Source organism: Numenius arquata, chromosome 3, assembly GCF_964106895.1.
Source record: "Numenius arquata chromosome 3, bNumArq3.hap1.1, whole genome shotgun sequence".
NCBI lineage: Eukaryota > Metazoa > Chordata > Aves > Charadriiformes > Scolopacidae > Numenius > Numenius arquata.
The window spans coordinates 6562149-6589955 of record NC_133578.1 but is presented as its reverse complement, the minus strand read 5'-3'; the positions used below and the strand labels follow the sequence as shown (position 1 = coordinate 6589955).

At 40.0% G+C, this 27807-nt stretch overlaps 1 protein-coding gene across 1 annotated transcript in view; it reads right to left on the bottom strand.

The window, feature by feature from the left end:
* LOC141463281 (von Willebrand factor D and EGF domain-containing protein-like) overlaps positions 1-27807 on the bottom strand; it is a 180962-nt gene that overhangs the window by 77453 nt on the left and 75702 nt on the right. Inside the window, exons 9-13 of the mRNA XM_074145613.1 lie at positions 25963-26233; positions 22565-22743; positions 18043-18986; positions 2623-2759; positions 1067-1228 (exon numbers count right to left, since the gene is read on the bottom strand). Of these exons, the coding sequence (XP_074001714.1) occupies positions 1067-1228; positions 2623-2759; positions 18043-18986; positions 22565-22743; positions 25963-26233 (1693 nt within the window). The remainder of the gene's footprint in view (positions 1-1066; positions 1229-2622; positions 2760-18042; positions 18987-22564; positions 22744-25962; positions 26234-27807) is intronic.

The following is a 27807-nucleotide window of genomic DNA, read 5'->3' as shown; positions in this document are numbered from 1 at the left end:
TCCTGGTTCAGTCTGCTCACTCTGACGGCTCCTTCTCCAGAAGGAAGGTCCACACCAGCAACCAGGCTCTGCTCCCACAGAGATCTTACACAAATCTCTTAAAACACAAACGCTTCTCTCTATTTAAAATAAATGACTGGATAGAAAACATGCACTGCCAAACATCTTTCTGTTTCCCCTGAGCCACATGGAAGCATGTGTCCCCAGTCTGATCTGGGGTACAAACAGCTGTGGGTGCAGGACAGTCAGTAACACCACAGTGAAGAGAGTGTTTTACACATTTCATTTTTACATGCTGCAATTTTCAAAGCACATCTGCAGTCTTCCTACAATGACAATATATTTTTCTCAGCTATGGAGCTTTTAAATGATCTCATTCTTAAAAAAACCCAACCAATATGCAGAAAATAACATTCCAGGCTGAGAGCAAGACCAAGCGTAGCAGGTGCAGGGTCAGTAAGGCACTGATTTTCTGGAAGTATTTAGAAAGTAGGTTTCATTTTGTAAACAAAGGAGGCTAAAATCACAGCAGAGAACCTGGTACTAGCAGGTATCAGACACCCTTCTTCCTGAAGTCATTCAAGACCAAGACCATGACCACGACCATGACCATGACCATGACCATGACAATATCATCCCTGCTCACGCTGTGCCAGCCTTCACCTGCTGCCCAGGATCTAGACAGTGCTTTGCTGCAGGCATTGGTCTTACAACCAGAGAGTCAAAGCTGTCTTATACTTGCTGCCTAATCAGGAGCTTGAGCTGGAGTTTCCAGAAATGGCATACTAATGATTAACAATTGATTAGCCCAACTGCATCAATCTCAGGTGACTACCTGGAGAAGTGATTGTAATTTGCGCTTTTGGATTGCCTACAAAGACATCTGTTTAAACTCATATTGTTTTGGTTGGTGTTTTTTTTTTTTTTCCCTACATGACATTAATGTGAGTATTTCTACAGGCGTTTTCATTTCTGAAGGGAAGTAAATTGTGCTTTGCATTTTAATTTACCATGACAACAGATTTTCTCCTTCTAAATCATTTTTAGAAACATAAGAAATTCCTACTTTCACTTGCCATCTTGCAAACGGCTCATCACCAGCCACAAAGCGCACAACCTCTGTCTCTGTGAGGTTCAGGAGAGGAATCTGGCAGTCAATAACCTCAGAGCTGAGAAAATCTGCTTTTGTGGTTTCTTGTTCTCTTGATATCCATTCGCCATTGAGATGCTACAGTAAAACAGAAGGAGAGTGCAGAAACTGAAGGCTCATATAAAGAAATTCCACTTGCTAACATATGTTTATATTTATAATTAATAATATAAGGCATTTCCAGATGGTTTATTTAAAAGAAATAATGCTGTTACTCTAGCCACAGTAAAGAGCAAAGCATTCTCATCTATGCATGCAGGTGGTCTACTGATTTAGGAAGCACTGTGGTCTGCACTTGGGATGAGCAGCTGGAAGAGACAGGGTAACGTGGTGGAGCAGCTTTGTGTTTGCTCCTGGAGCTCAGCAGCTAGCTCCTTGCTCCTCGAAGGCGATGCCTGCAACTTGTCTACATCAGCTGCACTAGACATCATTGCTTGTTGAGAGCCTACCGAGCCCTAAGCAGGCATGGCAGGCAAATCTCAGCTGTGCCTCATTAGCATGTGAGTGCTGAATGGGAATCAGGCTTTTATGAGGTGAATTTATGAGATGAATCAAACCCTTCATATCTGAGTGTGCTGATACACCAAATCATTCAGTCCTTGTATTGCCCATGTATAGTTGTTTATAATAAAATTACAGTGTTAGCAGAAGAGTTGGGTTTAATAGTCATTAAAACTTCTGACTTGGTATTGAACTGTGACTAAGAAAATTCAAATAAGAGACTCTGTAACTGTGTTGAGGAAACTTAATATTAAACCACAAAATTTAGCATTCAAATGTGTTTAGGTAAACCATCAAGCGTACTAGACTCCAGATGTATAAAATGAGAAATAATATTGTGATTTCAGGCTTCACCGGACTACAGTGCAGCTGAGTCAAACAAGACTTAAACAAAACCCCACAGAGAAAATTAGCAAGAACACATAGCTGTGCATTTCCGAGGAACCAGTTGTGGAAAGGGCTGAGCCTCTTCAGCTCCCCTCATTCATAGCAAATGTATTGGCAATGGGTTTTGAAGGTATTTGCACCCCACTGTGGCAGTGAGCGATCACAGAATCATAGAATGGTTTAGGTCAGGAAGGATGTTAAAGATCATCAAGTTCCAACCCCCCCGCAATGGGCAGGGACATCTCCCACTAGACCGGGTTGCTCAAAGCCCCATCCAGCCTGGCCTTGAACACCTCCAGGGATGGGGCAACCACAGCTTCTCTGGGCAACCTGTTCCAGTGTCTCACCACCCTCATAGTGAAAAATTTCTTCCTGATATCTAATTTAAATCTACCCTCTTTCAGTTTGAAGCTATTACCCCTCATCCTATCACTATATTCCCTTGTAAAAAGTCCCTCTCCAGCTTTCTTGTAGGTCTCCTTCAGATATGATGGCACTTGGCACAGTTCAGGGTAAAAGACTTTAACATAAACATGTCAAAGTTTGACTGTATCATCAATACGAGCCCATGGGAAGTTGCTTACAATTAACCTGGTGACCTCGCAGCGCAGGTTGGGTGACTCTTTGAAGCCGAGACCAAACACCCGGATCCTGGTGCAGTCAGAACCTCGGACATCACAGAGACCTCCATTCTCCAAGCCTGTGATTTCCAAAACTGGCTCTGAAAGGGTGAGATAGATATAAAGCTTTAGAGAGTAGCACTTACTGGCTGCTCTGTTCTGTTTTATCAGAGATTTTGTTGTCGTTCTTGGTTGTTTGGGTTTAATGCCTTTCCTTGGGGTCTTCTTGGCTCCCCTGTGAATTTCTCTTGAGAAGAGGAGCAGCAGTTGTTGAAACGGGAAGCAGCAAACCTCTTTGGGTAATTGCTCTGCGCACCCAGCACTGCAAGACGTATCAGTGAGCATTATATGGCTCACGGAATCAATTAATTGAGGCCACGGCTTCACGATAAAAGGTCTTCGGTAGTAATACTTCTGCTGACCCAGGTAACAAGATGGGAGTACAGCTGAGAGGACAGGGTGTCGTGCCATAGAAGATGACCGTGCCACCAGGATCCTCATAATGTGAAACAGCAGTGCAAAAAATAGTCCTTTTTTTCCCCCAAAAGCTATGGATGCAATAAAAGTAATGATCCTCAAAGGAATGCTTGCTTGTGGGGGTTAAGTCATTAATGGGTGGCACTCAGCTCTGCACAGTGTCAGCACAAATGTCATGCACCAGCTAAGTTTCACCTAAATCCTATTTTGAGGCCTTAAGTAGGGCTTAAGTGATGTACAGCCTGTGCTGGCCCCCTTACAAGGTTGAATTTCACCCATTACTGCTTTTAAAATATTTTATGATTCTCAGGTAAAGGTTCATTTGTGTTCTGTTGTACATTGCTCATTGCTTTCATATTGGGGTTATTTTTACAAAGTCAAAATGCAAGTCCATTGGATGGCAGAATTCACATCTTTACTTTAGAAAAAATATAATTGGGCAGATATTTACATTGACACTTGGATAGCACAACCCTCATCCTATGTCAATGGCAGCAGTCAGTCAGGATCATGGGTTTGCGTTTTTATTGGTAATATTTGTAGTTCTAATGGTCAGGAGAAGCCACTAGGATGACAAATGATACAAAACAGAAAATTTTCTGCTTGTTTCCTGAACACCCCTTAGTAGCAGGGGCATGACCGGGACCCCTGGGAAGCACGTTGTGCACCAGCACAGTGTAGCACAAGCTGTTTTCCCTGGTTACATGTTGGGGAGAGGCTGCTTGGCTTTTCCTCTTCCCTACCCCATCACCACTGCTCTGGCAAAGCAATATTGCCCATCAGTTTTCCCTGAGCTGTAGCTTATCTAAAGCGGAAGATCTGTGTCGCCTCGTATTTTAATAGTACATTGGTTCAGCTCCGATTCAAGGGGCAACATGCCCTGGGCTGAGTTGATAACTAACTTTCCCCAGTACCTCGCCGTTCCTTTAGGGCTCTGCCATTTGAGCTGTAACTAGGATGAATGCAGTTTAAACACTGCGATCCCACCAGATTGCAGCCCATAATAACATAGCTGCATGACTCGTTTTTCCAGGGAAAGGAAGGAAAGCAACATAAATGTGAAAAACAGTGAAAAGACTTTTTCTGTACTTCTGAAATGCTTTCAGCTTTTCTTCCTTTTATTTTCTTTTTATTGATTTTATTGCAGCAGTATTAGCAGCACTATTGGACCCTTTGCAATATTTACAAGAAGAGAAATGGTTTACAGCTTATCAGCATTCATCGGATAGTTGTGGATTCCTGTAATGTACAAAACTATTAGTCAGATGTAGTGAATGGTTTTGATAAATTGCCTTCTTCTGTGGTTAGTGCATAAAAATTAAAAAAGGAGAAAGCTTCATTATGTTTTTCATGATATTTTAATAGTTAGTCCCCCTAGTACTGAGGTAGCTGGCATTGCATTAACATTTTCATTATCATTGCAGATTTTCAGGCTTCTGTGGGTGAAGTAAAATCTCATAGCCTGGAAAGGGGTGAGGCAGGGGAGTGCTCTCCTGCAGCCATTTCTGGACCAGGAAGGCCTTCTCAGGTTGGTTGGTGGTCAATGATCCCGGCGTGCTTCCCCAAGGGTTTCCTTACATCTTTATGAGCATCCTGACACGACCCCGACACCACTGGGTCAGGGCCAGGGCAAGATTATCCAGCCTCAATGCTTTTTTAAATGATTTACAGTATCAGAACATCATTTCATATTTATTTCTCTCAAACCATTCTGTACACACTTTTGTACAACACCTTAAAATTGATCTAAATCTGGAGGAAACATCACCATATATGCTTCGGATGTCTTGTCTTAAGATTTGCAATGTTGTGGGTTAATCAGGATGAAAATGAGATTTCTTATTCTGGTGAAAGGGGTGATAGTTTTGAGAAAGAAAAGTGCACCTTGTGTTTTCTGTAGCTTGATGGGGTGGGGAAGAAGGAGGGGACTGAGCTGTTGTTTGCGCAGGCTTCTTTCTGTCACCTCAGCCATCTTTAGCTGGGAGCGCTGCAATGGGAGGAATACACAGCACGGTTGTGTGGGAGACCATATGTAATTTAATGCTCTATTCCTTTATTTTTATTATTCCTATTATTTTATTATAGGAATAATAGGAATAAATTTTATTATTCCTATATTCCTGGCCAGATGAAGACGTGGTACTGAGGAGGTGGTGCAGTCCTCATGCAGATTTTTACCTTTCACAGGGGGTGTTGGGAAGAGAGGAAGAAAAGGGGAAAGTCTGATGCAAAATGAAAGTAATTACAATGACTCACTTTTAAACAAATGGATACTAGAGTTCAGACCTTAGACCTCACTGCAGGCAGTAAATCAGTTTTGGAAATGGTCTTTATTTTTATCTAACTGTTTTTGAAACGAGATATCACATTTAATGGGCATAGGAATGTTGGGCATTTCTTTTTAATGTAGTTTTCTCTCTGTCTTTCCTGCTGCCTTCTTGTTTTGACATATATAAACCAGTTTCAGCCTAACAAGGAAGGTGAAATCTCGATGACATTAGTTTTGGAAAAGTCTTGTGACAGTTTGTAGCTGGGTACTCAGCCCTGCAGATCCTACTCTTGCCGAGGGAAAAACAATCAATGTTCAGTTGTTGTTCATCCCTCCCCAAGTTAGCGATGGGTAGTTAATAAACCTGTGAACGGCATATGCTTGCGGGCTAGAGAGGTGGAGATGTGAGAAGGAAATACCGGAGAGCCTGAAAAAACCTTAACAAAAGAGCTGCGAGTAGTTCAGCAGAAGACTGGAGGAGAGAAAGAGCAAAGCAAAGAGCGGGGAAATATCACAAAGGTGAGAGTAAGGGCAAAAGGGCAGATATCCAGAGAAAGCGGAGGTCGTGGAGACCTGGGATGGATGTCTGATGTCTGTGGAGGGGCAAGCGAGAGGCAGGAGAGAAATCTGTGGTAAATCACGCAGAGTGTGGAACAAGCTTGTGAAAAAGTATGATTTGTTTGAACATTAATAATTTATATTTCGGAGTTTGAATGCCAAAATATAACAAAATTCAGGACAGAACATCCTCCTCCTTTTCTCTGTATGGCCTATAGGCCAAAAATGTACTTTGACTTTTGCCAGTAGATTAAAAATTGGAGCTCAGGCTAGCACCTGGGGCTCAGATGGGTGGCAGAGTGCAGCCACATTCTGGAGGAGGATTTAAGGAGTTGTGTGCTCACATCCACTAGCTCAAACGTGGGCATCTCGATGCATTTCTAGTGCCTGGTCTGCACATACATCAGATAAACACACCTGAAATGCGCCTGTTACCTGGTAGAGCATTGCATTGGGACACTGATGAACAGCCGGAGACATTGGGGAAAAAAAGTAAAAAAGTCTCAGGTTTTAATAAAACTGTCTTGGAATAAAGAAAGAGAGAGGACTCTGGACTTGAAGGTTGCATCTAAAAGGCCTCCAGACCTCAGGCGGTTAGACAGAAGAAAGGGATCTGTCCTTTTTGGTTTACAATGCTTGTGTTGTGCTTGCCTTGAGAGGCAGGGACCCTCCCCGTCCTGCCTGCTTTACCCCCAGTAGGAATCTGCAGGAAAGAACTGCAAGTTCAAAGCTGCTGGCAGTGCTGACAGCGTGGTTTCTCTCTGTAAGCATTTACATGAGTCAAACCTGACAAGGAGCACAGGCTACATAACAGATTTAAAAAACCCTGCATAAATACATGATTGGTTTTATAGAAATTTGTTGTAGTGAATTACGTAAGTAATAAGTATGCACAGATGTAGAAGTAAAATGGAGACAGTTGACATAAAATCAAGAATCTTGCAAAACTACACTTATTGTAGTCTTACTGACGGATGGATATGGTTCATGTTGGGTTTCCACTTTTGATTAGAAAAGTATCCTAGCACAAATAAACATTCTTCTGCAGCATTTGAAAGCTACACATGCAACATTGGCCTGGAGCAGCAGACCTGCAAGTAAAACTGGCAAGAATTTTGTTCAAATAAAGATAAGGAAATGGGCTGCCCTGCTTTTCTTGATCAGGATAATAGGATAATAAATAAGCAACATAGGTCATCAAAAGCAAGTCAAGATCATAAGTGCTGGGTATGGTCACAGCTTTGCTGAAGTGCAAAAGAAAGTTGCCCATATTGTCCATTTGTCCTGCCCTTCAAATCATATAGCTGGTTGAGCAATCTGCTGTGCCAGAGCTTGCTGGTGTCATTGTGGACATCCAGTTATTGCAGCTCTGAGGGTTCCGGGTCAGAGCAGACTGATGCTTAGTCATCTCCCAGCATGGATGGAGCAAGTCTGAATCTGCCTCCATTCGAATGCATGCATAAATATTGTGTTTCTTTCTTTTGTAAGTAGGGTTATTACAGCAATCATATACACAATTACAGAATGCATTATTCTGGAACTCATGCTATCCATAACCCAAAGCTCATCTGAAAATCCTCCCTAAGAAAAAGTATTAGCAGCTATACGCTGTTTGCCAGGAGTTTAGTGCATCAGTGACCTCCCTGGCTTCTAAATGGAGAGTGTGTTTGTTTCTGCTTCTAAAACCAGTTCTCAAAGAAAGAGAGTTTGTCTTATTAGCAAAATTTAGATCTATGATCTTTAGCAGACATGGAGTGAATCTGGTTTTTTTGCTTTGAGGGTCCCTGGTATGTAGGACGGATTGTAGAAGTGGGCTCTGGGAGAGTATGGGAAAGGCATTTTGCAAGGACTCACTGCATGTGAGAAATGGACTGGCTCAGTTTCACGCAGGAAGGATCCATGTGCTGCAACAATATGGTAGATTGGTTTTGCTTTAGAAAACTCACTATGACATTTTGTTTCTATTTGATCCTTCTATTTCTTAAAAGGCTGGCTAGCAATTTACTTTTGCAATAGAAAGGAAGGGGAGTGCACTGTTAACTATAGAATATTGCCTCTTTTCAAGATGGTCTCGAGAGGTGGTAAACTGTAGGATCTGCTTGCGCATATGTGGCGCTTTCTGGCATACCAGAGCAGGTCTCAGGTTTGGTCCCTCAAAGGCTCTTCAGGACAGGACCCCTGGCAGCACCCTGTGGCTCCCCAGGAATGTCTGGAGTGATGCCACTCAAAGGGATTTGGCCACCAGCCTGCTCATGGGTGACATCATGGTCCTTCCACGGTGCCATCCACGCTAGAATCCAATTAGTTGTTTTTAGTAATTTTCCCATCTTTACAGTTACTGAATTAGAATAAGAGCTGGTTATTACACTTGGGGTTTTATTCACAATTGGTTGAACATTCTGCACTGGTAGATTAAGCGTTCTTTACACAACATAAAGCACGATGTAAAGGCGTTATAGGTTTGCTCTGAATTTTTGGCTTAAAACAGGTTAAAACAGACCTTTTAATTTTTTGCAGGTTTTAACTCTAAAGCTTATAAACTGTCATGAATTTGTTACTTGTCGTGTGTGTGTGAGTATTTGGGGAAGGAGGTTGTTTGTTCAGGGCTTTTTGTTTTGTTTTGGATTTAACAAGATTTAAGGCTGAAATTGCCTGCGGTGCCTGCAAACAGCCTGATGTAAAGAAGTTATAGGCATGCATCTGGAGTGTCTGGCTTTGGTCAGTTTAAATCAGACATATAATTCTGTAAACTTTTCTAGCATTTAATTCTATATACTTCAGAAAATTGTTTTGTTTAGCTACATGTTTCGCTGAACTGCTTTCACTGCTTTGCATTAAAGCAAATAAACTATTCACCAGAAAAGACTAATCTCCCTGATCTGATTTGCAGGGAATAGTATGGATCACTGAGCATGCAACCTTCTATGTCCCTTATCATGAGGATTTGATATCCTTTTAAAATTCGGTTTCTATTGACTTTGTAACTATCAAGCTAATAGCACTCTTCCCGCTCAGTCAGGTCTGTGCTTTGAATGGAAAGGACTGGGAGCTAAAACAGTAGATTAAGGCTGGTATTGACGTTTGCCTTTTCAGATGCGTGGTTATTGCATCTGCACCATCAAAAAGTAAACTGAAATTGCTAGAAAAAGAAGAAAAGCTTCAAAACTAGCATGAAGCTTGTCAGTCCCCGAGAATTACCTACAAATATGTTTTATGTGACTGGGAAAGACCTGTATCCATCACTATAAAATGGAGCACATAGGTGTCTGTCAGAACGCATCAATGATAGGTTAGGTTCACAGTTGCTTTCTTTCTTTTGATTCTTAACTATGTTTCTTTTGTAGATTTTGTTTTTCTTACTAACGTTTTTGTGGTTGGAGGCGTTCATTAGTTCTAAAAGCCCATGAATGATACTTTCAAAAGCAGGTAAGTCCAATGTTCAAAAATTTATTTTGATGAGTAATCTCAAAGCCTTGGTATTTACTCATTATGCCTACTCATTATGCCTTTTGTAATTATAATGCCACCTTTGTTTTTATTCTGAAAAAAATATACTGGTAGAAATTTTTATGGCTCAGATCTGTAGATGTTTTAGAATAATTTTATCCATATAAGATGCCATTATTATTAGGATTTGTAGTTCACTCAGATGGGGATCGCTCCTCTGTAGATGTCTGGAAGAAAGAAAGTGTGTTTTGTAAATAAACATTTAAAAGAATTTTTTCTTCCAGTTTGCATTTAGTCTTAAATCCTAAATTGGTTTAACTAGGAAAAAGCTGAATTACTGAAACCAATAATATCTTGAATTCCATAATATTTATTTTTATATTTATTCTTTATCTGTTTTCCAATATTATCCAGTAAGCTGAGGAAAAATTTGATATTAAGTGGAAGTAACAGGTCTCAGAAGAAAGATTTTCATTTTCAAGTTATACAGAACCTCTTTTACAAAGTATTGATATCTTAGTGAAACTTCTTTAATGTCAGCTTGAAGGAAATAAGAATATATTCTTAATATATTTAAGCTTTATGTAAAGAATGCAATCCCAGTGGAAAGGAAGCAGCATATTAAAGTGTGTGTTATGTCGCAACAGTATATAGAGATCTGCAGGAAGTGCTCCCTGCTTTACAGGAGTTATTACTGAAGAAAAATGTATTTGAAAGAAACAGTTGAGTTAGCTTCTAAACTATAATACAGTAACACTGCCCCACTTACTGTCCATCAGTTGTCAAGTGAACAAGTGCATACTCAAGGGAATGTGGGGGGCATAAGGACAGGAAATTGTCAAATCTCCCTCAGTTGGCTAGATAGGAAAACTCAATAATTAATATGAGAAAAAAGGAAAAAGAAAAGAGCTTTTGTAAAAAGAGACTTAATTTTTTCTTGACAATGTCAGCTTCATCAAAGTAATAGTAGCTGTGACTTTGTTAATACTAGGTCCACCAAAGTCCGTGGAATTATTATAATGAAGAGGAGAATTAAACCCAATGACTTATTATTTGAAAAGAAAAAAAAGCTTTTTAAAGAACAATGTCATTTAATTTTTTCCTTTTTTTTTTTTTTATAGTAATAGCACTCTATTTTGGCCAGAAAAGTTTAAGAGCAGTAAGTATGGTGTTTGCTGTTCTCACAAGCATGTTTGACTCTTCTTTTGAAATCCAATTTTGAAAAATTGATACAATTAATTCTTAAAGTGTATTGCATCCTAACTACCATCTAAACTGTTTTGCCGTATTAGCAAAGAGCTTGGTTGTGGGTTTAGTTTGTTTACTAACCTAAACAAATTTGAAAAGCTGATGAATTCCTGTTGAGAGGATCAGACAGAAATTCCACAATTCCAGGTAACTTTATTTCTGAGGCCCTTACGGTGATATAAAATGCAGTTCTCCCTTGAAGGTCTGGTCACACGAGCACCACAGGCTGGTTGCAGAGACAGAAGCTACCACCTTTATGCACAGGGAAAAATATGTTTCTTTGTAGATATCCTTGTGATTTAAAATATTAACTGTTTTTTAATTTGAAAAGTCTATTATTCATTTTTTACTTTGTATAGTCTAATTTATGCAAGGAGAACTTCTGTTGACCCAATACACCCGAATGGCTCCATCTGCGCTGTTGTGATGTATCATGTTGGCAAAACACATATTACGCGTGCCAAAAAGTAACCATTTACTTGACAGACTAACAGCCCTTAAATAATCATTATGGCACCATGATCTGGAATTTAAAGACCACTGAACTGGTAGAAGTGGGAGAAACATATTTGTTTCAAAGCCAGTATGTTCCCATACAAAATCTCCAAAGCAGATGTTTGACGTAGAGAACTGAAATACCCTGTCCCCATTCACCTGAGGATCTCGACACAATTTAAATCTTTTCTTTAAATGTCTCCCTCATGTTTTGTCCTTGAAAACAGGAATTAAGCTTAAAAATAAAGCAAAATTTTATAAACAGAGAGATTTCTATAATACGTACTTCATCCTCAACTTGCATGACTGGCCTGATTAGAGCTCTGACCTTATTCTTCCATGGGGAGACACATCTTTGTTTGGAAGACCCCACCTGAGGAACTGTAATAGCTGGCCCCATACTGTTACTCGATGTAATTATTTTTTAAAAATAGTTGGTGCTTTAATTAATATTATTTAATTAGGGCACACGAACAAGAGTCAGCCCAAAGCAGTATTATAAATTCAGAAAGGTCTATATAATAATTCTAAAAATAACAGGGTGTAATTTATGTAACTGCTGTTGCAGATGGGTCTGAGGGACCTGTGTGGTTGTGGTTCATGGCTCGGAAAATATGGTTGGGTTCACAGAACTTCTTAATAACGCTACTGAAGTTTACTGATATGAAAATGGGATACCCGTAAGTGTGGTAAGTAAGCTTTAACTTCTCGCCTTCTCACCATCATTTTTTCTCTCTTTGATTTCTTTGCTGGCTATTTTTCTTCCAGAAGTTTCCACATAGAAATTTAAACTTCAAGTGTCATTACTTCACTGAAACTATTTTGTCCTTATTATTCCTCATTACCTTTTATCTTGTAATTGCTCTTTAGAGCTTCATACAATCTGCATTTTACATCGCTCTATGTGTGCTTTACTAGTCCTGATTTTTTTTTATAAGCAACATGGTCAATATATACAAATGGTAAGCACCAACCTGATTTGCTATCTGCGGTAATTGGATTCTGCGTTTAATTACAGGTGGTAATGACATTTTAAGCACCTTATACAGGTGTTGGGGGGGGTGGTTTATGAAATGTTAAGCAACATTAAGAAAGTCTAAGCTTCTGGAGCATTGCCAAATTTCAGAGGTGCCTTTCAACTCCAAATTGCAGTTTTCATGTGAGGATAATTATAGTTCTGGCCACCTGGACTGCTCCTGTTGGAGTCAGGCAGAGCAGAGGAGTGAGCCTGTCTGCAAGCCACGCTTTGCATCTTCTCTCTTTCTACGTGTTTTCATTTAAAATTATCCCAAATGTGTTATGGGTTGTATTCTGCACCCTAAAAATACTGCACAGCCAATATTTTGTGTGTGTGTGTGTGCTGGTCAAAACCTGTGGCAGAACACATTATTATGTACTGGCAGGGTAGCTGAGATTGAGTGACCTTGGAAAAGATATTTGAATTATGTTGATGGCCTCCTTGATCTTGGGGGAGTTTTAATTCACATATATAATTCCAGCCTGAGAAATTAGACAGAGTTTTTTTTTGGAGCTAATGAGAAAATATACGGCCAGCAAAAGGAGTTGCCTTCTCCTTCATTACTCATGTAACTTCTCCTGGAAAATAACTTTTTCCTAGGAATAGCATTTGAGAGTTTGCATTTCCAAAATCAGCATACATTCTTCTGCTTCTTTTGTCCTGTCTTTTTAAAAGGAAATGAAAGCAGCAGCAGTTTTATATGTCCTGCAGAAACCTAAATCACTTCTTAATTTCTCCTCCTTTTCTTTCCTTCCTACAGAACCTCTGCTTATTAGTACAAAAGCCCAAAAGCTTATCCCGCCTGTGCTTGCTCATGGTGATTGCCTGCCCGCTGCCAGCCGGGTCAGGACGCTGGGGCTGCCAGTTAGGGGGCTCAAGCTGTTCCCGTTGGAACACACAGCTTTATTTCTGAGATTGATCTTAATTCTTCCTCTCTAATAGCCTTTTCTGGTGTGAAATCCTGGCTTTAGTGACGTCAACAGGATTTCGGTTCTGAGGACTTCCTGCCTTTTGAACTGGCGTTTGAGAAGCACATCATTATTGTGTGATACTGTAGTGCCTGTCCCTGCAAACAGGGATTACGACATTTCTGCTTGTGAAATGTAAAACCAAGCAAATATCTTTAAAAAATGATGTGAATAAAACTCAAAAATCAAGAACAGCTGAAGGTGAATCTCATACTAATACTTATCTTCCTTGTCTGTACCAAATCAACTAGCTGACCTTTTCTAAGTATTATAATGTCGGAGTGATTGGCATGCCAGACCTAAGATTTTATTTCTCCTTGTAGGGAATCTGACCTCTGGCTGGGTGTATAGATCTGCTTTACATTGCGTTTCCAAGATCAGGTACTTTAATCAATGTACAGTTTCTGTATTTTTGTGTATAGAGAAAGAATATTCTAGATCACTCATAAATTAATTCATAAATAGTCTGTAATACATGGATGCCATTGCAGTTCATCTCATCGATTCACTCTACACTGGGGCAGTGCTTTCCCCTCTCCATAGTTAATGCTGAGAGCAACCACTTTTACAAAGTCTTTCCTTGGCTTCTCTACTGTTATGCTGAAGACAAAGGAGAAGGTTCTGCAAATTAAGTGTGCCAGTTGTTATCCTGGATTTATTTTAACTTTTCTGGAATATTTTTTGCCCCGATTTTGCTTAAAGTCAGCTTGAACTTCAAATGTTTCTTCACCCCATTATCTCCATACCAGTAGCACAAGGGATGGACTAACCCAGCAGCCAGGTCCTGCTCACTGCTGTGGCTGCCTGAGCTACCGCCTTCCCAGCACGTACTGGTGTTTCACCAGTCTAGCGTTAGTTTGTAGAGGGTATCTGGGAGAGGAGGAGAAATGAGTACTGGATTAATTTCTTCTTTATCAAGTATGCTTTTATGTCTGATATCAAGAACTATAACTAAATTTTCCAGATTAAATTACTGATCCTCCTGTAAGGACAGAATGCTGTTCCAAACGCTTCTCCAAGGGATCCTAAAGCTGGAGAAGGTTACTCCAGGGGGTGGGATTCAGAACCTTGTGTTTTAGATCACCCTGCACACCTTGCTTTCCAAAAGCACTACAGTCAGCTCAGTTTCCAAGGTCCAAAGCCCTGACTTTGGGCTGTTGTAAGACAAGTATAACCTTTGGGAGTAAATGAGAAGCTGTTAAAAAAATTGGAGTCTGTTGTTTTAAATTATTATGTAGCTCTGTCTGTACTTAGGTGAGGAGTTATTTTCTGACATCCAGGTCACAGGTACCACATGTACTCTGAAGTAACATTCAAAGATTGTTGCATGGACATAAGGTCAAATACTCAGAAATTAGTGTAAGAGAAAAGATAGTCTCAATCACTGGTCTTCACTAAAAACCTGGTGATATCCACTGAACATGCTGAGAAGCTAATTTTCAATATCATGTTCCCCAGACTAAAGGAAGCCCTGCTTTTTAAGGGACTGATGTGATGACAATCTTCAAAGCAATCCCGCTGACATCAGAGGAAATTCATCCTGCCTCCCACTCACCCATCACATGGAGAAGCTGAGGAATCTTCTGGCAACGTGCTTTGGGAAGAGTCAAGCAATAGCAATTTACGGGCTCAAAGGTACATTTTCTGAAGTGTTTTGCATTTTTGGAACCCCTGTTACAGAAGGTATTTGTACCTCTCCTGATCACCATTGTTCCCATTTATAAATACTGTGAAGTCAGGTAAATTTAGTCAGGAAATGGATCTTTTTTCATTTTATTTTTGTCTTCATTTTGGGTGTCTTCATTTTTGGGGAAAAAAACCAACAAACCAAACTAAATCCAGCCGGTCTCCCCCCCCAGACTTTTATATTAAAGAGGATCTTTTCTTTAACAAGAAAATTCTCAAAAATATTAATGGTTTTGTTTTTTTTTCATTAGTCTGTGGGCAAATTTTTTTTTAATTATATTTGCTTAAGCAGCTACTTTTTTTGCCCCCATTTTAATGAAAAACAGATTGTGAAATGTTTTGAATAAATATTTTCCTTAGTTTGTGGAACACACAATGAATTGCTAAGTAGTTTTATTGTCTACAGGGATACCTGGGAAACAGCAGTTTGTCATTAAGAACCTAATTGTCATGCATAAAACACCTCAGACGTTTCCATGGGCTGAGGGGTCTATCCCCATGAACTGTACTGCATGTTCAGGGTTTTACGCTGTTCAAGTCGGTAGATAGACTACAAATAGAAAAAAATAAATCTGTATCTTGCAGAGACAATTTTAGTGATTAAAGTTAATTCCACTACCTTTTATAACAGCCTGTTGTGACATTCTGGGGTTTTTTTAGATTATTTTTTTCTTCTGTACAAATGTACGAGTTCCCAGTGGATGTTCATGGTGTGGAATATACCATGAATGACTGTTGTCTTACACCTCTGGAGATGGACAGTTGACGAGAGGGCAGCATATAATCACACTAGTATGGTGGAAAAAGAAAAATGGGTGGTAAATGTTCCCTGGGTCAGGTGCACCCTCGGGAAGACATACGCTGCGCATCAGAGAGTTATGCCACTACACTTTCCTCAAGAGAAAAATAAATACTGGTGGCTCAAATGGCAATTTCTGCTACATTTTTATTTAATGCTTTTTCTCCTGAGCTCACTTTACTTAGCTAGAAAGCATTCTTGTCCTGAAGTAGTTATTATTAATGTGTTCTGTAGGTTTTCTTAAATAAAAAAAAATATTTTTACTTAAAGTTTATGCTCACAGAAAATATTTGCAGGTATTAGTTAAAAAAAAAGTCTTTAGCTGCAGCTAAGGGTTGTATACAGTGTGATAGAGAGCACAAGGGCCATTTATCTTTTAAATCAAATATTGCCCTTGAAATATTGGGAAAACTGCATGGAAATTTTGTAAAAGGGCCTCTTGCCTTGTGTTAGGAAAAATGCTGAAGCTGTCGATGTTAATTTTGTCATGACACTAACGAATCCATCCCCAGAAAAGGGAGTGGTATGAACACTAAGAGAAATTTAGACTTTTCCAGCTGCAAGAGTGCAGGTCTTTTGTGGGTCCAACACCAAGCCCACTTCCCCAGGGACCACATGTGAGGATGCCCGTGCTAAAAACTCTCACTCCGTGTAGACTTCCCCGGGGCCCTGGAGCAGCGGAACTGGTCTCCAGGTGAGTGGGGCTGGAGGCAATCAGGATACTAGTGAATCTTTGGAAAACTGGAGGGAATAATTTGATGTACTTTGAACTCTAATAAACCAGACTCAAAAGAGAATTGATTTGAAGCAAAGACCAACTACCGCATTTTCCTCAACTGGAGAAAAATGAAGCAAAGGCAGTAGGAGACAGACAAAGCAGCCAGATTGGGGAGCAGTGATGGCTTACGGTGTGTTTGTCACAGCTGATGTATGTTTGTTTTCCACTTCTCACCTCCCTGTGCAATCTCAGGCCACGATCTGTACTCTCTCCTTGTTTATATTTGATGTCGCAGCAAGAAGACAAGGTGCCATTAGCTTTTACTTGAAAGGTCATATTGAAGTTATTTTCCTGTGATCTGAGGGATTTCAACCATAGCAAAGTAAAATAAAATTTAAAAATCTGGTCTAAACAACCTCCCTAACCTGACTGTATGGCAGAGAAATGAAGTTAAACATTGAATTGTTTATTGGACAATTACTGCAAAATTGCTCAACTCATTTTTCAGTCACTGGTGTCAATTGTTCTCTATGTGAAAGAGAACAAATTACTCCAAATTTAGGAAATGGTCCTGCAAATTTTAGCCTGCCATTAACAAAAAAAAAAGTCAGGATATATTTTACCCCTTTATAAATCAGTGCACTGAAGATAAATTTATTATGAAACACATGTGTAATCCCAACCTGGCCAGTAAATGCATTGGGGTATCAGATGTGAGGCTGAGCTCCCAGGGCTGGGATGGAGATTTGGACGTCTCAGCTAAACCATGGTGACTGACCATAGATATGAGCTTTGCCCGTCCTAAATACAGAATAATGTCCATTAGCTTAAGCATCATAGAAAAAGGCTTTCCCCTCACATTTGGGACGGGTTAAGAGAGCATAACTCGTCATTTCAGCTTAGCTGAAATGTGGTTACTTCTTAAGCTGCAGGAACTCAACTGTACAGCTGAGCCTTAAGTACCTTTTTGTAACTTCAGGCATAAGCTTATGTGGTTTGCTGAGACAGGGCTTACATTTTGAAATTAATGTTAACATTTATGCATGTGCTTAGTTTCAAGCACTGTCAGTACTCACATTGGACTTGGATTTACCCGTTGAGAAGCTGAACTGTAAAGAAGAAACAAACCTAGCAGGATAGTGTCCTGTGTAAATGTAATTCATAAATATTTGCAGAATCATATCTGCAGGTTTGAATATGTCCTATAGCTATTTCATGGCTTTGTCAATATTACTTGTTCATTTTGTCACTTTTAATTTTTTTTTGTTACCACTACAGTGTTTGAAATTAATTTTCAAATTTTATTCTCTGTTGATCAGGGGGAAAAAAAAAAGAAGTATCTATACAGTGTTAACATGAATATTGACCACAAGGTGAGCAGGACCCTCTTTTTTGTTAGAAGCTTGCTTGTCAGCATGCTGGTGATAGATCAGATGTAAAGAAAATCACTTCTGCAAAACCAATTTGCTAAGGGGCTTGTAAAATCCATTTTTAAAAAGTTACTGAGGCGAAAAAGTGAAGGACCAGCCAACCAGATATTTTGATCGGCTCTTCAAGGTCAAAAACTGATTACTAATTCATCAAATATCTTACTGGTAGCACTGTTTGAAGAGCAAACAACTCTGTGCAGATGTTCTACCTAATAACTCTAGTACTATGGAAAGATGGGCAGGGTAGGAACAAACAGAATTTTTTACTTACTTTTGGCAATGCTACAATCATAGGAGCTGTGGTCTTCAAAGCACTGGCAGCCCAGTTCTGTACATTGTCCATTGCCATTACAGAAAGCAGGGCACCGGAGGACGGTGAGGATTTCCTCCTGGGTAGCAGATGGCTGGTTTCCTGCATGAAACACTCTGTTTCTGTTTCCTAGCACTCTTCTTTCACATTCATTTTCCAAAAGGGCTATCAGTGCCCTCACCCAAGCCACATCATCTTTGAGCTGCAGATCTAAAAGGCAGATATCAATTGCCTCGTCCATCTGTTTTCCAAGGAGACCTTTACACACTAGCCCAATGGTGGAATTTGCAAGAACTTGGTGGCAAATCTCCCGAGCTTTGGCAGCGGTTAGGCCATTGGGAGTGGGCCATGCCAGTGGGAGTTTCGTTCGAATCCCTTCAAAGTAATCTTCCGGGAAAAAATATGCAAAGCTCTCTGAGTCTCTCTGGCTTGGGCCATGCAAGGGGTGAAAGGATGAGTACTCGTAATAGTCTTCTTGCCTTTTCATTCTCCGTAGGTCTTCAGTTTGTTTGGTAGAGTTAATGGAACTGTTCTTTTTCATGGAAATGTGGTGTGCAAGGGATTTTAATTGGTCCTCAGGGCTACGTCGCTTTTGGACTGATTTAGGCAGATACCTTTTATCAAAAGAGTTGGTTGATAGTTTCTCATCTTTTCTTAGAGTAGACTCTATTCCCGAGTGAGTGACAAACTCTGACGTAACGTCTAGATAGGGAATTGCAAAGGTGTAATCCACATGATCATAATGGCAACCAGAGGACGGAGGGAAAGCAGTCTGAAAGGCATTCGGCCTGTTTACCATGGAAGCAGAGTTAGTGCTCTCCTTCTGACATCTGCAGTAATTTTCCCTTTGCATCCCCTCAGAAGGTGCTGGAGTCTTGTCAAATAAACTCTTCCCTGGAGGTATTCTGGTTTAAAAATAGAAAGAGATTACAGGGAGGAAACTTACAACAAATTAGCCTACAATACCAAGTAAACTTTCTTTCCCTGAGGCTGGGAATGTATAAATTCCCACTCTACCAAAGTACTTAAGAAAATGCTCAAGTTTAATCTCTGTTTTCTTTAGTTGCTTTTGCACTGCCCTTCTTGAGTTGTCCTGTATGTTTTTTTAGCACTACATTGGGACGTTTTAGTAACAGATGCTTAAGTGCTTTGCTGGAGCGTTGCCTAACTGCTTGACTTCTCTTTGCAGAACTTTCTCTAAGGTGCAGGTTACCCTTTACATATTGCACGTGAAATAAGGCCTTGGACTTATCCCTGCTGTGACTCATATACAGCATGGAGAAAGAAAAAAAAGATATTTTTGTTTGAAATGCTTTATTATGAAAATCATCTTTATCTGTTTGACGGTGCTCTCCTTACCAGGAGTTTTCTCTAAGACTTGGATCACTATGTATTTTCTTTTAAATGCTATGTCCTTTATGGTTTTTTATGCATATTTCATTTCATTCTTGTCTTCTAATGGAATTTTCTTTGAGTTTTTCTTTTGACATAAAGCAGTTTTCTAATGATCATAGGGCCAGGCTATCACATAAGGTGAGGTGATTTTTTTTCCCCTTTTTAATTTAGTCCAGCTTTAATGATGGATGAACTTCTGGAGAGTTCAGTTTGCACAAACAGCCATGATTAAAGTTTCTGTGGAAATTTCATGAGCACAAGATCTCTTATTGATCTTAGTTGTGCAGTACAAGAGAAATCCTGGAGCTTCATAGAAAAAGATATGCTTCTTGTCCCAATAGTTGGCAGCACTTTATTTCCAGACAAATTGAAATAATCACCAAACATTAAATTATTTTGGCATTAATTTTGTCTTGCAGCCAGAATGTAAAGATTTCAGGAAAGTGAAAGTATTTGCCAATATTTTGGAGTCAGACACTAGATTCTGTTGTAGGAAGCATAATTGTCTTTGTCCGATTCTTCCAATATATATTGAAAATGGCATATATGACATTATTATTTTGATTATTCATACAATACTACCTTTAAATAAAACATCACAGTGACACAGGCAATATGAACCAATTTGTGTTTCTGATATAAGAGCCCAGACGTTTATGAACCTATTTAACCCAACGTGCGGGCAGAGGAGGATACAATACTTCTATGCTTGCAGAAATGCACAAGCTGTTCTGCCCTTTCCTACTGTCTAGGACAATAAAACGTAGTTGGTGATTGAGGGAGCACTAAAACCACCTCTGGTCTTTGGGACAATGCAGTTTAGTGTCTGAGTGGGCATCCTGCATGCGCTGTTCCTCTGGCTCTGCGTGGTGGGGTTACCTGCAGCTGAAGGTGCCCAGACTCACATCATGAACTAACTGTAAACTTAAATTAAGGCATCAGAACTAGCTCTTTCTTTGAGGGAACACCAAATAAACTAAAGGCTCTAGGTAAATATCTCATATTTAATAAATAATGAGAATCACATCAACCGGTCCAGAATTGGGACAAAAAGTTAAAACGCAAATGAAAATTTCAGTAAAATGAAATTAATTTGCTGTGATATTTTATTGAAACAAATTCCTTCACTGTTATTACATGAAACCAAATTTCTTCCTTTGGTCAGCTCTGGTCAACAGGACAGGGAAAACCCCATCCTTCCTCACACTGACAGTCTGTCAGTGAGCTAGGATGTGCCTCCTGTCCCCTGCATAAGATGACAGGACTATCACTCCTCTTAGTTGCCCATTATAATCAAAGAAGAACTAAAGACAAGTTTTTTAAAATGAGTTGTATGCTATTATAGGGGCAGAGTTCAAAATTAATAGCATTGCTGCTGGTTTCTCAGAAGATTTGAAAAATGGTTTGAAAAATGTATTTTACCTACTTAAAATACACGCTTTAAAATTCAGGTCTTCCTTGTCGATATGCTATTTAAGGGCTGGGAGGCTCTGATGTTGTTTCATTGTTTAAAAGTTGCATTGGAAAGCTGATGTTAAAAACAGATCTGTGCCATTCAGAGCCCTGCAGCTGCTTGAGACAGGTGGGAGTCAGGGAAAGAGCCGAACTGCCAGATGGTGAGCACTCAGACTAGCTTCAGGTGCTGGAGAAAACCTAACATGCTTTCAGCGTTATTTAAAATGATATTAAAAGCAGCAGCAGAAAAATCACCCTCCAGGTTTTGTATTTTACTGTGCCATTTCTCCGTGGGTGGATCGGAGACTGATCCAGACTCCTCTGGAGGTGGCCTTAGCCTTTCCAGTGACTTAGTTGTTTCTTAACTGGGTTCTGAAGGTCCTTGAGAATCCATCCTTGGGAGTACTGCAAGGTGAAGCTCCTCACCCCTCTTGCCCTTCTCACTTAGCAGGAGCTTTTCCTGCCTTCCCTGAAGTATCTTCATCATATGTGCTGAGCGCTAAGAAATTCCTCACTGTTTTATAAGTAGATTCCTATATATTGTGCTTTGGCTTCTGATCTTTCAGCAAACTTGCTTTGAACAGATCTTCCTAAGGATCTTGTTAGACCCTCTTTGTATAGTCAGCAGTTGGTCATTCTTGCGCCAAACTATTTCTCCATTTTCCTTCCCAGAAGCAAGCTTTGACTGATTATCACATTATTAAGATGATAAAAATGGCTGATGACTTCTAAGTAGTGCCATTTGTAATGACAGGTCAAAATTGCCATTAAATAGCCATTATTAAGGCCCATTGAATACAGCTAGAATATTGTAGAGGTGTTTGGGTTTTTTCTGAAATGCAGTGGGTGTAGAATTTCTTGTTCCTATAGGATTGTGCTAAATTACCATGTACAGATTAAGTGGTATGTTAAGGTGATTCGCCTTATTTTTCCTTATTTGCAAAACATACTTCACAAAAAAGCCTACACTGTCAACCAAATATTTTGTTTTTGGGAATACCTGTTAGGCACATTTAGAGGTCAGCAACAGGAATTAAAATGTGGGATAGGGAGAGGGAGAGGGATGGAGACAGGGAGAGGGACAGGGATATGTCAAAGCAGCAGACTCCTGGTTCCAGACCATCTGTCTCAGAAAGTGCAAGTTTTTAGAGCTCACTGTCATCATTAATAGAGTAGATATTAAGGTTTTAGCATGGTACATATATTACCACACTTTGTCAAAATGTAACATTTAATCTATACTCACATATTGTAATTAGTGTTCGGGAATAAAAGAACAAGGGAAATACCAAACCCTTAATTAATCCCTATTGTCAGTTATCTACATTTTCTAGTGTGGGTGAGAACCGCGTTTTTTTTTCACAGCTGAGTGGGATCTTAACACAGCTGTTAACATGACATCACTTGCGAATATAAAACTTCTCTCTCAGTAAGTGTTTACGTGTATTGTGCTGGCTGAAAATTAATCCCCCGAGCTGAATGGATGTTCCTGGTCTCCAGGCTTTCCTCACTGGATTCAACAGATCTTTTTGTCAGGTCAGGAGAGGAGTATGTAATGAATTAAACCTATCAACACCCCTTGAAATAGCGCTACAGAGCATCTCCCTGGCCGGGATCCTCTCTCGCTTTGTACCTCCACTCCTCTATGAAGTCTTCCTCGGGCACATCGCTCAGGTCGTTGCGACTGATCCCGTCAAAGAGGCCACACAAACCTCTGGTGTTGTTGAAGTCGCTGCCCGGTGTCCTCACCGTCAAACCCATTCCCCACTCGCTCACGTCGGCTCGCACAAATGCTCCCGAAGGGAACAGGATCTGAAGAGGCAGAAAAAAAGCCTCCGTGAATTGAAGCTGTTACCAAGCTTTTTATGCAATAAAAAATGTCCCTCTCTATCAACGAAAATATCAAAGTAGGACGTTGGTGAAGGTGGAGGTAATTTAAGATCACTTAGATACACTATAAATATTTATTTGTGCTATTATTTAGCTTGCTTTCAGATTCTATGTTACTAATATCTGATAGCATTACATAAATATAAAACTGTACAAGTACTTTCTTTTTAAATTAATAATTACATCCATTGAAGTTTTCCCACTGGTAAGTTACCAGCTAATTTTTGAAGCGACTTCCATGACAATAAGGCCACCCTTGTGTCTGCCTGGGAAATCATTTCTTTTAGATAAACTGCCAAGTCTGAAAAACAGCTTTCTTCTCTCTGAAAAATCGTTTCATTTTCCAAGGCTGGATTACCCAGAAAATGATTGTGTTTTAAAGTGGATAAAGCAATTTTCTCATTAAAGAACTTGCGGTAGGCTTACACTGACCTTTAAAGGAAAAAAAAATCTTGAGGTTAAGACAAAGAAGTAACTGTGTGGATAATGGATTTTTCAGATTGGTCTCCCAACCAAATAATAAAAAAAAAGAAGAAAATTTGTTTTCAACTGAAATGTATTTTTGTTTGCTTACTTTATCCTTACAGGTAAAAGGAAAATGATATGGAAACTGATCTGTGCCAGGAGTGGGAGCAGGAGCACTCTGTCCTCATAAGTAACAATTTTTTTTTTTTAATGCAAAATTAAATGTTTTCAGTTAATCTTAAAAAGTACATTAAATAGTTGGAAATATCTCATTACAATAACTTCAAAATTATTCTCTTCTTTTTTTTTTTTTTAAGTCACCCCTGCCTAAGTATAATTTATTCAGCCACATAATGTCCATTACTTTTCTTCCTTTCAGTGGGGAATTTTTGGTCCCTTATAAATTCCTCCCCACCAAATCTATTCATATCTGTGAAGAACCAACTAGCTTGTATTTGCATTTATGTGCTGGAATCCAGAGTTTACATTTTGGCTGTGCTAAATAATAATCTTGTCCATTTTAGCTTCCCAGTCGTCATTTCAGGCACCCAAGGAGCTCTCCATGAGTGATCTCCTCGTGCAGCTGAGCGGAGTAGCAAAGTGCCAGGGACACTATGTTTTGAACTCAGGCCCTCTGTGTTTTCATCAGGGCAATTAAAGCATACTTTTAATCAAAAATTATTGGCCTTGGTGAGTCACAGAATCATAGAACGGTTGGGTTGGAAGAAACCTTAAAGATCATCAAGTTTCACCCCCCTTGCCCTGGGCAGGGACATCTCCCACTAGACCAGGTTGCTCAAAGCCCCATCCAGCCTGACCTTGAACACCTCCAGGGATGAGGCATCCACAGATTCTCCGGGCAACCTGTTCCAGTGTCTCACCACCCTCAACATGCAGAATTGCTTCCTGATATCTTTCTAAATCTACCCTTTTCCAGTTTAAAACCAGAATAATGAAAGTCATCACATAAAATGTTCTTTGAATATGTCAGAAGGTCTTGGCTGTACCTCCACCTGGGTTGTGTTTCACTTCCCAAAGTAAGTTTAAAAAAAAAAGAAATATTTCCCAACAGAAAGCTCAAATGCCCTGATGAGTTATTGTTTTTCTTAGTTGTTTAATAGGAAGAGCAGGAAAACTTCAGGTGACGCAGTGCTGGGTAGGATTTGGTTTCCTTCTTCAGGTAAACATGGGTCCTCTAATTATGTGTTTTACTACAGGGAGACCTTTTCCTACAAGGCTGCGTATAAAATCCTTGCAGTCAGGACTGCATGAGCTGCTTTGGTCTCTGGATTAATATTTCCAGGTGTGGATTTATTTTGGGAATTCGGAGGGCTGTAACCCTTTCTTCTCCTGCTGCCCTGGGCAAGGCATCCCATCTGCCACTGAGGACCTAACAACTACAACTGCCTGGGTTTTCTGTGATCTGCCTGGAGGTAACGCTGCTGATTGAGGCTTTGAAGAAGCTTTTTTGGAACCTCGGTTTACAGAGGTATGTAGTGACTGGCTGCTGGAAGCTACTGCCTTGCACAAAAAAGACGATGACTGTACCCCATTCAAAGCATCAGCCTTGAATGGTGCGGGAGCCGTGGGGGAGCCGGCTCCTGCGCTACATGAGGTTGGCGATGGGCAACTGCTGAGCAAATCAGGATGCATTGGGTACAGAGGCCGGATCAGGGACCATATTTGCTGCTGCACAGCTCCTACAGATTCCTGTTCAGATCAGGACAGGATTCATGTTCGTGTCCAAAGGGCATCCTGATTTGTTTCACTGAGACTTACATGAGGTGTAGCTGAGAGTAGGGATTCCTTGCTAAGATTATTCTAGTCATAAAACAGTAATTTCATTCAGTTGCAAAGTGAAATGACAGCTTGCTTCCTGCTTTTTCTCTATTCTATAATTAACACACTTTCAATTCCGAACTCACCGAGATCTATTCCAAGTGCGACCATGAGGAGAGCCAAGCACAGGCACTCCCCGGGTCATTCTGGCTCTATTGTGGACCTGTCTTCACCCAAAATATTTCCTGGCAATAAATCTGCATGATACAACTCTAGGATAAAATTATCTTCTTGGCTTTTCTCCTCACCAAAGCCCCTGGTGCAGCCTGCTCTTATTCTTCAGTGATTTCACTGGATTAGTGTGGGTAAGCAATACTCATGCGAAGCACGTTGTGGTGATATATTTTTTAGGCAAATACTTTAAATTATACCAAATACTGCACATTTGCAGCCCATTTTCATGGCTATCTGGATCTGATTCATATTGCCTTACTGTTCCACTCTAAAAAGTACATTATTCTGCTACCTGTGATCTTCCCTTGAATATTTATATCGTAAGCTCTGCGAAGAAATTTGCTTTATGTGACGCGGCTGAGTAGTGCCTAGCATAAACAAACTGAGAGCAGTGCTGTACTGCAGAGAGTAAGTGACAATATTGGTGCTCCACTATGTCTCCAAGAAATTTCCAGAGATATTTGTTTTGTTTTGTTTTACAGTTTGTTAAACTAACACTTTAACCAACTTCTTCCCTGCATCTTGTTTTTCAGTATATTTTGCTCCAGGCACTCTTATGGCTTCAGATAGATATTTTTGCAGCAACTTCATTAATAATTCAGAAATATTAAACTCACATTTTTAAAGAACAACAACAACAAGAGTCCTCAAATACCCACGTACTGTTATTTTTCTCCCTCCATAGGACTTTAGGATTTTGACATGCGGCGATGCCTCGGTGCTCTTGACAGCTAGCTGGGGTCTGCTCTCCCGAAAATGACCATTGCAGGTGTCCAGCACCACCGTGTCGCTCCCTTCTCGTGCAGCTACACCGCAGTTGCAGGCGGTGGCAGAGCGGTGGCCACCGCAGTCCCACTGCCGAACGTGGACTTCAAACGCCCGCGACGTGCTCCGGCACAAAAGGAAGGTACCAATTTTATAGTTATCGTAGCGCCTACACAGCAACGAAAAAGAAAAGAGGACTGAGAGACCCTGAGCATCCACCTGTGACGGCTGTTTGTTGGTACTCGTACAGCAGCGCTCCTTGATTAGGCCAGCGTGGTGGCTGCCCTTGAAGGAGGGAAAAATCAACACGTGGGGAAGCGTTTCTCCGGCACCATAAGCAAGGGAACACCATCACAGTTATTAGCTGGAAGTGCATAAGGACTCATATGAAAAGTGGGTAGCTGTCTCCCAGCTGCTGCCATGGCAACGGGCATGGATAAGAAGGATAAACATTTGATAAAAAGCAAATGGGAAAAAGTCCCTGCCTCCAGGCCTTAATAAATATGTTTTGGTTCTAACCGGATGCTTTACTGCATGATATTCTTCAAAGCAAAATCAGTGCTCAAATAACCTCTTCTGTGACTAATCACTAACTTTTACAAGACTGACAGTGGCTAGGTGAATACTTCATGTGAAAAACGGGGATTGTACTGAAAACCTGTTAAAATGAAGTTGGTTCCCCACCCTCAAGAACTTTCCTGTAAGCACAACTTTCGCTCTAAACAGATTGGCAATCAGCACATTGCAGTGTGTTGAACAATTCAGGACTTTCATCCTTCTCTGTACAAAAAGTCCTTGCTCCATCTGAGTGAGGCCACGAGCAGAATAACTTGAATAACTTTGCAGGCGTTTGCCCTCGGCACGAGCCAGGTAAAACTCCTCCCGGCTGCAGCCCCTTGGATTTCCACAACAGGGTCCTGAGAGAGGATCCTCCCCTATTTGTCCTTTGTTTTCTCACTCTGTAAGCTTGTCTCATTCTTCCTCTATTTTATTCTAATGAGGTGTATAGAAGTACAGAGAACACTAGCTGCACAGTTTATATATGTTGCTGGAATTATCTTTGCACAAGCAAACAGCTCCCATCTTTAAAAGTGATGGCTTCTGCTTCTTTTTGAGGCACTGCATTTAGTTTCGAATATGACCTTTATCAATCCATTTTTATATGGAACCTAAGCCATATGTTTATAATAATAAGTTCTACTCTTTTCTAGAATAAAAAAAGAAAATGTAAAAAGGAATGTATAAAATACTTCAACTAAACAAAAAGATTGCTTTTAAGAAATCTCATACAAACATCAGTATTTTTTCAGTCTGTTAGTGTTTCTTATACAGAAGAACAAATGGCTAAAGAACCAAGATTTTTTAGCATGTACATATCTTCATTTTATTTCTTTTCAGAAAAGCCATAGAAAGGTATGAGGCTTAAAAAAGAGTAAGAATTTAATCTCCAACTGCTTTTCTCTGCTAGAAAACACATCTGACTTTATCTTTCATCTTGAAAAACTTAGTGAAGTTGGCCATAAAACGATAAGATTTTGAATGGCTCTGTCTCATCTTGTTTTCTAATCAGGTACATAAATCCTAAGTACACTGTGCAGATGCTGTTGCTAAGATTGATTAGAACTAAGGACAACTTAAAAATAGATAATCTCTTTTAACATCAAGTGCTAGCTCCATTTGGACATCTTCACAGGAGAGACAGAGGAGAGAGGATATTTTATGGGAATCGCCTTCCACAGTTTC